The sequence below is a fragment of the Peromyscus eremicus genome, chromosome 23 (genome assembly GCF_949786415.1).
Source record: "Peromyscus eremicus chromosome 23, PerEre_H2_v1, whole genome shotgun sequence".
NCBI lineage: Eukaryota > Metazoa > Chordata > Mammalia > Rodentia > Cricetidae > Peromyscus > Peromyscus eremicus.
The window spans coordinates 42316967-42329965 of NC_081438.1; the positions used below are offsets into that span (position 1 = coordinate 42316967).

At 48.4% G+C, this 12999-nt stretch overlaps 1 protein-coding gene across 1 annotated transcript; it reads left to right on the forward strand.

Moving 5' to 3' along the window:
• The first annotated feature begins 8697 nt into the window (after window positions 1-8697).
• Retn (resistin) lies at window positions 8698-10258 on the forward strand. The gene is made up of 3 exons (XM_059249434.1): window positions 8698-8832; window positions 9536-9613; window positions 9881-10258. Exons 1-3 carry the CDS (start codon window positions 8721-8723, stop codon window positions 10015-10017), a joined length of 327 nt encoding a protein of 108 aa, XP_059105417.1. The 5' UTR covers window positions 8698-8720; the 3' UTR covers window positions 10018-10258.
• Window positions 10259-12999: the final 2741 nt, after the last annotated feature.

Consider the following 12999-nt stretch of genomic DNA (forward strand, 5'->3'; position numbering starts at 1 on the left):
GGTATCCTGTACCCCAGGATACCAAGGATGACTTTGAACTGACTCTGCCTGGCTCTCCTGAGTTTTGGGGTTACAGCCAAGCACCACCGTGCGGGTTATGCAGTGCAGGGAATGCACACAGTTCTCCAGGCCACATCTCCAGCCATCTCCCTGTGTCCTCACATAGCCCCTGACAGGTGTCCCAATTTCCTCTTATGACAGCACATATTGGATTAGAGCCCACCCTGTGGCCTCATTTTTTTTTTTTTAATTATCTTTTAAAAGACCTTGTTTCTAAATATAGTCATTTTGAGATACTAAGGTTTGGGACATGAGCATGAACTATGGGGAACAGATACAGTTTAGTTTGGGTGACAGGAGGTGTGTTTCACTGTAAATAGTTTGGAAGGGTCCTTCTCTCTGGGCACATAGCCAGGCAGGTGTCACAGGCAAAGGGCCCACGGGGGTGGGAGGCACCCCAAAGTGTTTCATCTGGAGGTGATATAAGAAGGGCATAGGGAGGCTCAAGGCTTCAAAGCAGGAAGTGAAAGGATGCCACATGGTGAGCTCTTGACCATGAGAAGAGCTCCGGGGCTATAGAGCTTGCCTAGCATTACCGGAAGCCCTGGGTTCCATCCTTAGCATAAGGTAAGAACTACATGAACTTTGTAGGCTTGTCGAAGATTTTGGTTACTGATGGGCAATTGGATACCTTGATTGCTCCTGAGCAGGGAGACCCAAGAAACGTGATCCAGGTTTGATAGTGGCCTGGGCTGGCGCCGAACGTAGCGCCCCCTGGCGGTGCGGTGTTTACTTCTCTTGGGTCCCTTGTGGGAATGTGAACCATGCTTGCAGAATTGCCGACAGCAAGGAGGACCCTCTTGATTTTGAGTTCATGTAAGTCTCGAGGGAACCTAAAGACATTTCCCAGAACAGTTGAGAACACAAGCCCCTAGGATTCTAACCAGATTGTACTGAGCGCCCCAACTCAGGACAGAAACATCATGAAATCTCGCAGGATGAATAATAGTGTGTGGGAGGACGTGGGTCGTGGCGGACCCACCCCATCCGCGAGACGGGCTGTCCTGGATTCAGTGCTGAAGGGATCGTGGCTAAGTGGATGAAGGGTGTTTTTCCTGCTCTATAGCTCAGGCTGGCCTGGAACTCGCTATGCTCTTGCCTCAGGTTCTGAAGTGTTGGGGTTGTCTGGCATGGGAGGTAACCTAAAGTTTTAAATGTAAACTCTATGATCCCTGGCGGAAAACTGCGGTTTCTTTCCTGGAATATATTTGCATAGTTAAGCAAGGCGAGCGCCAGGGGACGCTGCGGCTCAATTTTCCGGTTTCTTTGCTCATTCCAGATTGTAACCAGGGCTTGGGTAGACCTTAATTATAAGAGAAGCCTGGAAAGTGGGCTAAGGATTATTCGGTGGTGCTCATCAGAAACAAAACTGTTGCTTAAACTACTCTCGACTCTCCTAAATAAATAAATAAATAAGTCACCCTCTGTAGTCCTGGCTGTGGGACCGTGTGGACCGGGGTGGGGGCCAGTGCTGTGATTAAATACCCCTGGCCACCTTTACTTCTAATGATACAACAAATGACCTGTCGGTTTTAGGGTTACTACTGCTGTGATGAAACATGACCAAAAGCAATTTGGGGAGGAAAGGGTTTATTTCATTCACAGTTCTATATAGCAGTTCATCATCAAAAGCAGTGAGGGCAGGAACCTGGAGGCAGGAGCTGATGCAGAGGCCATGATGGGGTGCTATTTACTGACTTGCTCCTCATGGTTTGTTCAGGCTGTTTGATTATAGAACCCAGGACCACCAGCCCAGGGTGGTACCACCCACAATGGGCGGGGCCCTTCCCCATCAATCACTGATTAAGAAAATGCCCTGCAGGCTTGCCTCCAGCCTAGTAGAGGCGTTTTCTCAGTTGAGGCTCCTTCCTCGGATGACTGTAGCTTGTATCAAGTTTACATAAAACCAGCCAGCACAGTGTCTGTACCAAAACACAAATATTGATTGTGCGAGTATTTATTGGCCCCCATGGCTAATGTCATCATGTGATATCTTGGCAAACCTCCCACGTTACAAAGAATATTTAGAACCCTCTCTGAGAATAGAATGTCTGCTCTTGCTCTCTGTGTTATGTGGGTACACCCCTCAGGGGACTTCGGACCTTCCTCTGGCCAGTGACACTGTTCTCGCCACAGTGTCCTTGCGCCTGCAGCTCTCCACCTGCTGCCTCCCCTTAGGTCAGTGTTACCACAGCATCGTTGCTTGTTCTTTGTGCTTATTGTCCTGTCTTGTGGAATGTCCCACATTCTGGGTTTGCTTGGTGGCTTCCTTGGCACCATCCATAATGGGTTCCCCAGCATCTTTGGACTCCCGCCCCTGCCTTCCCATCTTCCCTAAGCAAACAGCATCCATTTTAATTTGATTTAGCGGTCAGTAGCCAGAAGAATGCTGAGCTTGCTGGATCCTTCCTGCTGCCTCACATCAGGGGCCTGTGCTGTTGTCTCGGGATGTCCTTAGCCCTCAGTAACTCTCCAGGTAACATGTTAGGTGGGGCTATAGGCATGACCTAGTGGTAGAGTGCTTGCTTACAATTTCCCAGAAAGGGGCTTGGGACATGGCTCAGGGGTAGAGCCCCTGCCTAGAGTCCAATAGTGAGCGTGGGAGTGTGCCTCAGCAGTATAGTGTTGGCAGACTTTCTCTGTCCTGCCAACTTCCAAATAACCACGTGAACTGCTTAGGCTCTTTCAACTTAAAATTAACACATATTTATTAATCTACATGCTGCCATGTGGTTCATGGCTTAATACCTCATTTTCTACATGTCCTGCTTCCTCTGTATCTGGCTAGGCACTCTGTCCTTCTTCTTCCCAGCTTTCTCTCAGTCTGATTCTCCTGCCTAACTCCTTCCTGCCTAGCTATTGGCCATTTGGCTCTTTATTAAACCAATGAGAGAAATACATATTCACAGTGTACAAAAAGATTATTCCACAGCAGTATAGCATTGGCCTAGCAGCACGTTTAAGGCCCTAGATCCAATCCTCGATACTGCACAAATTTAAAAAAAAAAAAAAAAGAAAAAAATTAAAGGAAAAGTAGCCATCAAATTCTCCATCCAGAACATTTTTGTGTTGTGTGAAGTTGCTCAAACCTGGAAACACAAGTTAGTTGACCAACAGCTCCTGGCTGCCAAAAACATTGTGAAAATGTGTCTGGGGTGAGGGAGTGGCCTGCTAGGGGAAAGGGTGTTCTCTCTGGGGCAAGGATGACATTCCCTGAGTTTAGTGTTAGCAACGCCTGGTGATTGGCTGTCTGCAGTTCTATTTTGTATTTGTGTGTGGTGCTTGGGATGGAACCCAAGGTCTTGGCACACCCCTGGGGCCACCCCAGCCCCTCACTGGGGGATTCTAGGCAAGTGCTCTACCCCTGGGCCACACCAGCCCCTCACTGGGGGATAGGCAGGTGCTCTATCCCTGGGCCCACCCTAGCCCCTCACTGGGGCATTCTAGGCAGGGGGTCTACCCCTGGGCCACACCCCAGCCCCTCACTGGGGGATTCTAGGCAGGAGGTCTACCCCTGGGCCACACCCCAGCCCCTCACTGGGGGATTCTAGGCAGGAGGTCTACCCCTGGGCCACACCCCAGCCCCTCACTGGGGGATTCTAGGCAGGAGGTCTACCCCTGGGCCACACCCCAGCTCCTCACTGGGGGATGCTAGGCAGGGCCTCTTCCCCTGAGCCACAGTCCTAGCTCTCTACCTTCTTTATTTTTTGAGGCAGGGTGGTCTTTTTATTGATCTTGGAGCTTGCTGATTCAAGCTAGACTCTGTGGCTCGCCAGCCCTAGGGATCCTTCTGTTTCTGCCTCCCCATCACTGGGATGACAGGCGTACAGTTGTTTTTATGTGGGTGGTAGGAATTCGAATTCAGGTCCTCATGCTTGCAGAACAAGCACTTTGCTGACTGAGCCACCTCCCCAGCTGTCCCAGTGACCTTCTGAGTGTGCGTCCACCCCACGTGACATCAGTTATGACATCTGTGAGATTGCACAGGACTGTTGCGAGAATTGAGAGGGAGCGCTGTGGTAGTGTGGAGACACGGGGTTAATGGTAGAGGCAGAAGATGGGAGGAGGATGGCTCAACTTTGTTCCCGGAATGGTGACCAGACGGTCCTGGCCCACTCCTCCCCTTCCTCAACACGTCTTCTTTCGGAGGAAGTTTTGAGTTGCTCCATAAGTCCATGGCCTTTTTTTTTTTTTTTTTTTTTTTTTTTTTGGTTACTCCTGGCAGTAGAAATGCAAGGAAGGTAGCTGGGGAGTTGGCCCAGTGGGTAAGAGCTCTTGCTGCTCAACATGAGGACCTGAGTGTGAACCTCTAGCGCCCACTTACTGTGTGCTTGCCCCTAGCCTCAGCAGTAAGTGTGGCAGAGACGGGAGGTTTGCAGGCCTTGCCGGCTATCAGTCTAGGTCCAGGTCCAATGAGAGATCATGTGTCAAGGGAATCAGGTTGAGGGTGATGGATCTGGGCACCTGACATCCTTCTCTGGCTTCTGCATCTATGTACCTGTGTACACACACATGCACATACATCACACACAATCCTGCACATACAACACACACACAAGGTATGTTTAAGGGAGTGTTTCATAAAGTTGTGTATTTGGGGGTTCCTTTTAACATTGGCATATTTTGTTAACTAAGGTGAAGAGGAGGTGGAAATGTAGCTTGGAGAATACAAGGTGTCAGGCGTAACACGGTGCAGCATAATGGAGCTTGGGGGAAGGAGCCTGGAATCCTAGCATTTGAGAGGTGGAAGCAGCAAGGTTATTAGTTCAAGGCTGGGGCTGGGGAGACGGCTCAGTGGTTAAGAATGCTTGCTACTCTAGAAGACCTGTGTTTGGGTCCCAGCACCCATGTCAGGTGGCTCATAAACGACCTGTAACTCCAGGTCTGGGGAATTTGACACCCTCTTCTAGCCTCTGAGGCCACAGCCCCCTATACATATAAATAAAATATAAATACACATAACAAAAAATAAATTAAAAGAAAATTAGCTCAGCTGGGCAGTGGTGGCGCACACCTTTAATCCCAGCACTCGGGAGGCAGAGCCAGGCGGATCTCTGTGAGTTCGAGGCCAGCCTGGGCTACCAAGTGAGTTCCAGGAAAGGCACAAAGCTACACAGAGAAACCCTGTCTCGAAAAACCAAAAAAAAAAAAAAAAAAGAAAGAAAGAAAGAAAGAAAGAAAGAAAATTAGCTCATGGTTACTCTCCTCCTACCCTTGGCTACATGGGGAGTTCAAGGACAGGTTGGGATTCATGAGGCCTTGTATAAACAAACAAACAAACAAACAAACAATCCAAAAATGGGCACTGGCTGCTCTTGCAGAGGATCCAAGTTTGGTTCCCAGCACCTACATGGTGGCTCACAGGCACCTGTAACTCCAGTGCAAAGGACCCTGGTGCTCTCTGCTGGCTCCCATGGGCACGGTACTCATGTAGCAGACATACAGATACATAACTAGAAGATAAAACAAAAACAGCACTGGGTCTCTTTGTCCCTTTCCCCAATGTGGCCACATTAAATAAATCTTTCTTTTCTGCCTTTCATTATTTAAAAAAAGAATCTTTAAAACCAACAGCAGCATAGGGGCTATAGGTAATAATTCAGAGGCGGGGGAATGCAAGCATTTTGTTTCAAGTACAAAGAACAAAACTGTTAAACACTAAAGAGGGGGAAAAAGGTTCCCTTCCCTTCAGGCCAAGGGAAGTGCACAGAGGACTCTCTGCGTGTACTGAGAAAGATGTGTTCATCTTGCTGCCCTTTGAAGACCACTGGGCTCCCCCTCCAGAGTGATGGGCTTGCCTGTGAGGTTCTCTACAAGGATCTGCACCCCACCTTCGAGATGAAGCAGGCACAGGGTAGACTCCTCTGGGATGTTATAGTCACACTGGGCATGGCCATCTTCTAGCTTCTTGCTGGCAAAGATCAGCCTGTGCTGATTGGGGCTGGGGAGACACTGTCCTTGCCTTGGGTCTTGGCGTTGACATGATGATGTCACTGGGCTCAACCGCTAGGGTGATGGGCTTACCAGTTAAGGGTTTTTCTTTTCCATTTATACCTCTGTGACATGCCTCTGTGTCATTTATGTGCACGTGAGTGCAGGTGCCCACACAGGCCAGAAGTGGGTGTTAGATCTCCTGGAACTGGAGTTTATAGGTGTTTGTGAGCCACGTGATGTGGCTGCTCGAACTGAATATCACCAGAGCAGTAAGCACTCTTAACCGCTGAGCCATCTCTGACCTCAGCTAACATTTTAACTGATAGCTGCATTGTAGTAATGTAGCAGTCCTCATAGAAAAACAGCTATGGTCATAATGGACCTCACTCCAACATCAAGCCTTTGAGACAGGGTCTCATGAACTCAGGCAGGCCAGGAATTCACCGTGTAGCCAAGGATAAGTTTAAACTCCCACGCCTCAGGCCTCTACTTCTAAAGTGTTATGATTATAAGTGTGTGCCTTGCCCTGCTTAATAATGCTGTACTGTGGATGACGAGATGGCTCACTGGGTAAAGGAATTTGCATCCAAACCTGAGGATCTAAGTTCAATCCCTGGGACCAACATGCTAGGAGAGAACCAACTCCTGAATATTGTCCTCTGATATCCACACATGCACCGTGGACACACACACACACACACACACACACACACACACACACACACACACACACAAGCTCGCCTGTGCATATGAAGTCTAGAGGTTAACACTGGGCATCTTCCTTAATCAGTTTTTCACTTTTTTTTTTTCTTTTTGTGGAAAGATTTCTCTATGTAACCCTAGTTAGCCAGAAACTTTCTATGTAGACCAGGTTAACTTGACAGAGATCACCTGCCTCTGTCTCCCAAGTGCTGGGATTAGAGGCATGTGCCACTATGCCTGGCATGCAAAAGGCTTTTCATGTGGTGGCTGGGGATAAGAATTCAGGTCCTCCTGCTTGTTATGTAGGCTAAGCTTGGGCTATATAAGATCTTGCACTAAATCAATAAATATTAAAGTATCTTCTTTTCTCCCTTTCTTTTTTTCTTTCTTTCTTTCTTTCTTTCCTCCTCCTTTTTTTTTTTTTTTTTTTTTTTTTTTTTTTTTTTTTTTTTTTTTTTTTTGAGACAGAGTTTCTTTGTGTAGCTCTGGCTATCCTGGAACTTGCTCTATAGACCAGGCTGGCCTTGAACTCATAGAGATGTGGAATTAAAGGTGTGTGCCATTACTGCTGGCATATTAAAGTCTTTTCATTTGTCCAACTTATAATTTCCTCTGCTGATCTCAATTTTGCATCAGCCACTATCTAATTAAAAGATGGAGAGAGCTGGGTGGTGGTAGCACACGCCTTTAATTCCAGCACTCGGGAGGCAGAGGCTGGTGGATCTCAGTGAGTTCAAGGCCAGCCTGGTCTACCAATCAAGTTCCAGGACAGCCAAGACTGTTACAGAGAAACCCTGCCTGGAACCCCTCCCCCCAAATAAAAACAAAAAAGAGAAAGAGAAAGATGGAAAAATGGTAGCGTAACAGCTCACAAGCCTGCCAACCTGAATTCAGTCATCCTCTGACCTCCACATAGGCACAGTGTGTGACCCACACACATCACATGCATGTAATAAGAACAACTGAATAATACTTTTAAAGGCAGAGAAGGTAAACCAGGTTCCACTGAGTCATTTACACACATGAATATTCTGTATTCAGGCTGCAACTATGACCATCCACTGTTTACCATTTAAATTACATGTGAGAAAGAGGGATTTCCAAAGGATCCAGAGGGTTGGGTCCCTTGCTCCTTACACCAGAGAGTAGAGCTCTTGTCTAGAATCCCCAACTGGGGTGCTTCTGGTGATGGCTGAGAGGCATCTCCCAGGAAGGGGCTGAGGGCCTGGCTCCTTGGTAGAGCTCTTGCTTAGACTCCCCCAGTGAGGGACTGGGACTGGAGCTCCATAGTAGACCATGTGCATAGAGTACACCACTGAAGGGCTGGGGTGTAGCTCAGAGGGAAATCACCTGCCCAGAATCTTCCAGTGAGGGCCTGGGGACATGGTTCAGAGGTAAGGGCCTGCCTAGAATCCCCTAGTGAGGGACTGGGGGTGTGACTCAGCAACTGAGCACCTGCCTAGATTTTAGGTGGTAGGGCTTGACCACAGTGTATATCCGCAACCAAAGAAATGTATGTACATGGAGCTGTGGTCATACAGGGACAGTGTTTCAGTTTGCATCTCCAGCCCCTCCCTGAATTCCGGCCTCTCCCACTATGGTCCCTGGAGTTATCCCCAGACATCACCTCTGAGCAGTACCTGATGCAGGAAGGGCTGTGCAGGAGGGAAGCCCCTCCTCTGGTGCCTCTAGAGTCTGCTTCTCTTGACTCAGATGTGGCAATGGAGGGCAAGTGGCCAAGGGACTTATTACCCAAGGCAGGATGGGCCACATCCAGAGGTCTACAAGAAGGAGCAGTGGGACAGGAGCTCCTGTCCAGACTTGATTTGTGTCCTGCTAAGTCCACTGCCACAGTAAGTGACAGCCCTCCCCTAGTCAGAGCTCCGATGTGGGGGACCTAGGGCCACTGAATGTCCATCCCTGTGTCCCGCAGGGATGGAAGGACATCATGGTCTGACTCTCTCCAGCATGGGGCAGGTCTGGTCTAAGGTGGGGCTCTTGGTTGTCTCTTGCAGTACCTCAGGATGGAAAACCTCTCGCTCTTCCTCCTCTTCCTCCTCTTCCCTGTCCCGGGGTTGCTGTGTTCGATGGATGAAGCCATGGACGAGAAGATGAAGCAAGGCTTCAGCTTCCTGTGTGAGGAGCCCTCCCCCCAGCCTTGCTGAGGGCCTCCCAGGCTTCTCTCATCCCTGATGGGGACACAGACCCACCCAGCTGCCAGACTCAGCCTCAAACTCACCCTGTTCACAAGTTCCGACCCAACCTCACCCTGTCCTACCTTCAACCACAGCTCCAACCCACAACCTAACTTCTTCCCACCATCACCCCCAAACCTCCCCTCACCCCAAAAGTCTTCTCATTCTGTGTTTGGAGTCCAGGTGTGAGCCACCATGCTGGACTCTCTGGGGCCAAAATATTTTACTGTATTTGTGTGTGCTGTGCATGTGTGTGTACATATGTGGCGCACAAGTGTGAAGGTCATGTGTGTGCATAGGCACACGGAGGTCTGAAGTTGGTGTAGCACCATCATCTCAGATCACTCTCTACTTTGTTGAGGCAGGGTCTCTCAGTTGAGCCCAGGGCTTGTGAGCTTGGGATAGTCTAGCCAGCTTGTTCTGGGGGCCCTAACTCTGTCTGTGTCCTGGATGCTGGGATTATAGGTGGCCCCACACATGCCCGCCTGGCTTTTAGGTAGGTTCAGGGGATCTGAACTCTCGTCCTCACACTCTGCTGGGAAGCATTGGACTCCTTTGTTAGTGCCAAGCCCAGTGATGTCCCCGTGCAAGGATGCAGTTGGGACAGCCTGGTTGTATCACGCCTTCCATCCTCCTTTCTGCAGTGTCCGAAGCAGTAAAGAACATTGGCATACAGTGCCGGACAGTCTCTTCCAGAGGGGAGCTGGCCTCCTGTCCAGAGGGTGAGTGCACACTGTTGCTCAGACTTTCCGGAAATCCCCCGAGACTCCTCTGCTTTCTTCGTCTCAGTCCTCAATATCAACTTCCTTAGGGCTCTGCCCCAGCCTTCCCAACTTCTTGCCTCCCAGCCCTGCTCCAGGTCTCCATTAGTTCCTCATCCAGTCATCCTGCACTCTGCTTCCTGGGCAACAGCCTCCAGCCTCCTCAGCCCATCTCCACCTCCCACTCCTGCAGGTCTCCCAGCTTCTCAAGGGCTTCTCTTCTTGCAGGCTTAGCAGTCACCAGCTGCTCCTGTGGTTCTGCCTGTGGCTCGTGGGATGTTCGAGAGGGAACAATATGTCACTGCCAGTGTGCAGGCATAGACTGGACGGCAGCCCGTTGCTGTGCCCTGGGGCTTGGTGCCTGAGGTCTTGAGAGCTGATCATGTGCTGGAGCAGAGGGATGGGGATGGGGATGGTGAGAGGGCAGGGAGCAGGTCCAAGATGAGGGGCTGGAAATACGGAATGAGGTGATGGTGATGTTGCTGCTGATAGTGATGATAAAGATGCATGGTGAAGTGGCCATGAGCCTTGTGTGGTTTCTTTAGTGGAGAAGGAGGTGTATGGGAATTGCTGTATGGCAATTTTATGAAAGTTTTTTTCCCTGTCTGTCACTCTGTTTTTTTTTTTTTCTTCCTCCTACTCCACCTTTCTGACAGGGTCTCATGTAATCCAGGCTAGCCTTAAACAATCCTCACCCTCACAGATGACCCTGGACCTTGTCAAGACTGGGATCCATAGCTCTCAAGTCCATTTTCCACCTCTGTGGATGCAGTGTCAGAGGCACCCAGGACACTTACACCCCCATGAACACTAGAATACAAAAGCCCAGAGCAGAGGATATCTCTTTCCTTCTATCTTGAGCTATTGAACGATTCCGTGGGCAAACATGCTTGCCGCCAGGGTTGATGATCTGATTCCTGGAACCTACATGGTGGAGAGAGAGAGCCGACCCCGCAAGTTGTCTTCTCATTTCTACGTGTGCACTGGGGCACTTGTGCACCATGTGTTCACACACGATACATAAATAATAAATACGCGCAATAAAAATATTTGTTGAATTAATAATTCTATGATGGTTGATTGTCAGCTTGACAGGACTGAGGCTTACCTAGAAGACACACATCTGGGCATGTCTGTGAGGGGGTTGGGAAACTGAGTTAATCAAGGTGTGAAGAACCTGAAGGTGCTACCATTTCACTGTCGAGGTCCTGATTGAACAGAAAGGAGAGAGTGGGAGCTGGAGAGAGTTCAGAGGCTAAGAGCACTTGCTGCTCCCTCAGAGGACCCAAGTCAGTTTCCCTGTGCCTGTGTTGGGCAGCTGACAACCACCTCTAATTCATGTGTGCACACACACACACACACACACACACACCAGCAATGGGGCCTGCAGAGATGACTCAGAGGGTAAGAGCACTTGCTGTTCTTCCAGAAGACCCAAGTTCATTTCCCAGCACCCACATGAGATGGCCCACGACCATCTGTAACTCCAGCTCCAGGAGATTTGACAACTAACTCTGATCTGTGCATGCACCTGTACTCATGTGCAAATATCCACATTTAGAAACACACATCCCTACCCATAATCAAAAATAACAAAGATAAGCCAAGTGTAGTGGCACATGTCTTTAATCCCAACACCCTGGATGCAGAGGCAGGCAGATCTCTGTGAGTTTGATTCCAACCTAGTCTATGTAGTGAGTTCCAGGACATTCAGAGCTACATAGTGAGAGCCTATTTTGGGGAAAAAAAACAGAATTAAGAAAAAGGAATAACAGTAACAACAAGCCTACACGAATAAGAAACTTAGGAGAGCCAGGTGGTGGTGGCACACACACCTTTAATCTGGGAGGTAGAGGCAGGTGGATTTCTGAGTTTATGACCAGCCTGGTCTACAGAGCCAGTTCCAGAACAACCAGGGCTACACAGAGAAACCCTGTCTCAAAAACAAAACAAAATAATTAAATACATAAGTAAATAAAATGTAAAAAAAATTGGGGGCTGGATGCTAGAGAGATGGCTCAGTAGTTAATAGCACTGGCTGCTTTTCCAGAGGACCCAGGTTTAATTCCCAGCACATGGCAGCTCACACCTGTCTGTAATTCCAGTTCAGGGCTTCTGATACCCTCACACAGACACACATGCAGACAAAACACCAATGCACATAAAATAAAAATAAATTATAAAAAATTGGGGGCTGGAGAAAGATGGATCAATGGTTAAGAGCATGCCTTGCTTTTTTAGAGGAGCTGAGTTCAATTCCCAGCACAAAAACCTGTTACTCCAGCTCCAGGGATGTCTGAGGCCTTCTGGTTTCTGAAGGCACCTGCACTCATGTGCACACACCCACACATAAGTACACAGAATTAAAAATAAAACAAATCAGGCTGGGTGTGGTGGCCTCATACCTTTAATCCCAGTACTTGGAAAGTAGAGACAGGACTGTTAGTTTGAGGCCATCCTGGTCTATCTGGTGAGTTCCATGCTAGCCAGTGCTACATAGTAAGACCCTGTCACAGTGAATGAATGAATAAAATATTATATAGTGTCTTTGATTTTGAAAGTTGTTTCATGCAATATATTCTATAAGGGCTTCCCCTTTCCATCTCCTCTCCACCTTCCCACCCCTCAAACTCCATACCTTCTCTGTCTGTCTGTCTTTCTTTCTGTCTGTCTGTCTCTCTCTCTTTCTCTTGAAAAGAGAAACCATATCTTAAGAAACCAAAACCAAAAAAACCCTCAGAATAAACTAATAATAATAATAATAATAAAGAAAAACCACAAGAAACATGCCTGTGTGCATGCATGTGCACATGTGCACATGTGCACACACACACACACACACACCCCAAAACCAAACAAACCAAAAAAAAGAACAAAAAATAAAAAAACCCCAAGTCCATAGAAACACAAAATTGGAAAGTATAATGTACAAGCAAAAGGCCAGTAAGATGAAAAAAAATTATGAAACAAAAAGTCTACAAAAACACCACTGAGTTCTTTCTGTGCATGGGGCCTGCCCCTAAATATGGTTCATTAAACCAGCGAGACTCAATTTGAGAAAAACAAAATTTCCTTTGCAAGCAATTATCAAGCGGAGATGGTTTCTCGGTTAGGGGTGGGAGCCACGCCCACTTCCCCCTCTCTATGCTGGGACTCCGTCTGAGTCCTGCTTGGTCTGGAAGGCACTGTTTCCTCTAGCTCTCACAATCTTTTCTCTCCTCTCCTGCATGGCTCCCTGAGTCCTGAAGGGGAAGGGTTTGACGAACACAGTCCATTTAGGACTGAGTGTTCCAAAATCTCTCTCTGCACACTGTCCAGTTTGGGGTCTCTTTGTTAGCTCCCATCTA

Excerpts from the sequence above, each read along its gene's own strand:
- Retn (XM_059249434.1), top strand. The coding sequence starts at position 8,721 with ATGGAAAACCTCTCGCTCTTCCTCCTCTTCCTCCTCTTCCCTGTCCCG. Across the intron at positions 8,833-9,535 it reads GCAAGGCTTCAGCTTCCTGT|TGTCCGAAGCAGTAAAGAAC; the intron begins GTGAGGAGCCCT and ends TCCTTTCTGCAG. Across the intron at positions 9,614-9,880 it reads GCTGGCCTCCTGTCCAGAGG|GCTTAGCAGTCACCAGCTGC; the intron begins GTGAGTGCACAC and ends CTCTTCTTGCAG.